We start from the raw sequence: 3,404 nt of genomic DNA, 5'->3' as shown, positions 1-3,404 counted from the left end.
GAATAGGTCATTGTTTTTAACAAAACATCTGGGACAATTGAAAATAGTCACATAATATCTGGAGTTCAACGATGGACCCAAATCAAGATTTGAATAAGACAGCAGAGGCACAACCATCAAGGAAAGGAAAAAGTAAATGCTGCGATGGATTCAAGGTGGAATGAGTTTCATGTTTTCAAACTAAAATAAGTGAAAGGGAGATTTTTTCCTTTCAATAAAAGGCAACCAGTCTTTAAAAAAGAACATTATACTTCAAATTAATTTTCAACTGAAGCATACATTGAAATATTAAAAGAGTTATCCGTATCTTGATTTAAATCAGTTTTAAATCTGAAAAATATATTTGGTAATGTTTCTGATGGCTAAGAGTTTATTAATGTTAAATATTTAGAGATAATTTGATATGTTTTCTTTGGTTCTTGATGGGCCAAAAGATATTTGTAAATGTGATTAAAATAAAATTGTTGGATAATGGATACGTAAAAATAGTCTATAATTGACCTATAAGCAGAGAAGATTACTCAGTGTTGTGAATTACTTTGTAATCTTGACTTTTTAGAGACCAGCATTTTTTATTTTGATAACTTACATATTGTCTGATGGGAAAGAGATCTGCAATAACAATTGAAAAACCTGGCCTAGCTTCTGACTTAAGAAAGCCATTGAATTTTTCCATGTAAAAGTTAGCAAAAGTAATAATCTTGCTTTTGTCGCAAAACTGTGAGGCATTAAATAATATAGACCATATTAGGGGTTTTCATGAAAAAGTACTCCTTGAAGTTACCAAGACTCGGAGACACTGAATATTTGCCTCATGTCATCTAACTAGTAAATTGAAAACCCTTGAACCCAAGTCAAAGCCTTTAAACCCCATTAGGGAGGTTGTGGGGAAATAAAAAGAATCACAGCTGACTTTTGACTCCCAGTTTAGTTTTCCTAAGTCAAATTTGTTGTCTTATCAAGCTGAGATGGAGGTGGACAAAGGAAGGCTGGGGAGAATGGGGAAGAAAGGAGATCTTGCTTGGGGCGATGGGCACACAATGCAGTGTGAAGATGTTTTGTTGAATGTACACTTGAGACCTGTAAGGTTTTTGTAGACCAGGATCATCCCAATAAATTCAATTTTTAAAAAAGACCACAGAGATCGTTCTCAAGTCCAGTCATGTTATGTAAGGTCTATTTTAACTTTGTCCAGGAAACATGACTTTTGTTTGTTTTTAGAAATTGCTGGTAAAGTCTGTTCTGATGAAATATTTGAATAATATTTAAGCAGAACGGCAGTCACAAGGAAAAAGTATTGGTTAAGGCAATTGTATTACATTCTTCTGCCTGGGGGTAATATGCTATGCTAGATTGTTTCTGCTTTTAAATATTGAGGGATACAGTGGTTTTATTTGCACATGCATAACAAAGCAACAACACACTGGCTGAAGCAAATAAACAGAGTGGTCCCTTGTAGTATTTGGAGAAAAGTTAGCAAGTTAGCTCTAGCGGGTTTGCACAGTGGATAGAGCATTGGCCTGCTAACTGAAGGGTCCCGGGTTCAATTCCAGTCAAGGGCACGTGCCTCGGTTGCAGGCTCCCAGCCCTGGTCTGGGTGCATGTGGGAAGCACTCAATCGATGTCTGTCACTCGCATCAATGTTTCTCTCTCCCTCTCCCTTCCACTGTCTCGAAAAATCAATAGAAAGGTATTTTTTAAAAAAGTTAACAAATTAGCAGTGTGTATAAAGTTAATTGCAGACCAATAATGAAGATCAGAGAAGCAATAGTAACAATAAGAGCTAAAAATTTATGGAACACTTACTATATGCCAGGCACTATTCTAGTGTTTTACTTAAATTTATTTACTTCTATTTACTTCTTGGATTTCTACCATAATTTCTTACCCCAATTCTGTCAGCCAGATACTACTTCCACTGTCTCGAAAAATCAATAGAAAGGTAGATAGATAGATAGATAGATAGATAGATATAGATATATAGATATATACATATAGATAGATAGATATAGATGATATAGATATAGATATTATATATATCTATATCTATATAGATATCTTATTAAATTGTTTATTCACATAGAAGTGATCTGTACATTTTAATACTATATATAATGTTGCTATATGAATATAACAATTTATTTCTCTATGGGCATTTAGATTGTTTTCAGGGATTTGATATTATAAATAATATTCTCATGCATATCTCCTGGTATGCCCATAGTTTTCCTTGCGATTACCTTTGATTGAAATTGCAAGTGTGTAAAATATTCAATTTTACAAGGTAATGCTAAATTGTTATTTAAGTGGTCACACTAATTTACATGATTATAAGGAATTTATAAGAGAAAAATCAGGATACATGTTCATTCCAGCACTTGGCATCATTAGACTTCTTGATATTTTGTCATGTAAATGATTATTTTCCTAATTTCTTTTCAGATAATTTTATTGTTAGTGCACAGAAATGCAACTGATGTGTATACAAATGCAACTTTCTCAGTGTTGATTTTGTATTCTACATCTTTACTGAATGAATTTATTAGTTCTTGTTTGTGGAGTCTTTAGAGTTTTCTACATATAGAAAATGGACAATTTTACTTCTTCACTTATGAACTGTCTACATTTTATTTATTTTTCTTCCTAAGTTATTCTGGTTAGAACTTCCAGTACTAACTCTGTTGAATAGAAGAGGACAGAATTGGCATCCCTGCCTTTTCAGTGTTTTACCGTTGAGTATGATGTCAACTATGTGCTTATCAAATATGGCTTTTATTATGTGGAGGTACTTTCTTCTGTTCCTAATTTGTTGAGTGTTTTTATCATGAAAGGGTGTTGAATTCTGTCCATTGCTTTTCTGCACCTGTTACTATGATCACATGGTTTTGTCTTTCATTTTGTTAATGTGATACTCTGGTTGATTTTCATATGAACCAAATGTGCATTCCAGGTATAAATTCCACTTGGTCAAAGTGTATGATCTTCTTAATGTGTTATTGGATTCTGTTTTCTAGTATTTTGTTGAAGATTTTTGCATTAATATTCATCAGGGATATTGATCTGTAGGTTTCTTTTTGATCTGTGTGATGTCTTTCTGGTTTTAATAAGAGGGTAATATGGCATGATGGAATGAATTTGAAAATGTTCCATCCTCTTTGATTCTTTGGAAGAGTTTGAGAAGGATTAGCATTAATTTTCCTTTACATGTTTGACAGAATCTCCAGTAATGCCATCTAGTCGTGGGCTTTCTTTGTTGGAAGTTTTCTTTTTATTACTGCTTCAATCTCCTCACTAGATTTAGATATATTTAGGCTTTTTATTTTTTCACTAGAGGCCCTGTGCATGAAATTCGTGCAAGGGGCTTGGCCTCGTAGCCACGGTGGCTTGCCTTGACTCTTGCAGCG

At 33.6% G+C, this 3,404-nt stretch overlaps 1 protein-coding gene across 2 annotated transcripts in view; it reads left to right on the top strand.

Annotated features, from left to right (window-relative positions):
- The window catches only part of LOC102773004 (solute carrier organic anion transporter family member 1B3), a 50,418-nt gene that overhangs the window by 3,295 nt on the left and 43,719 nt on the right, over window positions 1-3,404 (top strand). For both annotated transcript variants that reach the window (XM_006773153.2, XM_015570092.1), the window contains one exon: window positions 7-155. In XM_006773153.2, the coding sequence (XP_006773216.1) occupies window positions 72-155 (84 nt within the window). In that variant the 5' untranslated portion in view covers window positions 7-71. The remainder of the gene's footprint in view (window positions 1-6; window positions 156-3,404) is intronic.

This window comes from Myotis davidii, unplaced genomic scaffold (assembly GCF_000327345.1).
Source record: "Myotis davidii unplaced genomic scaffold, ASM32734v1 scaffold346, whole genome shotgun sequence".
In the NCBI taxonomy this organism is placed as follows: Eukaryota; Metazoa; Chordata; class Mammalia; order Chiroptera; family Vespertilionidae; genus Myotis; species Myotis davidii.
Note: the sequence above shows the minus strand (reverse complement) of the source record. Positions and strands in the feature narration are given on the sequence as shown.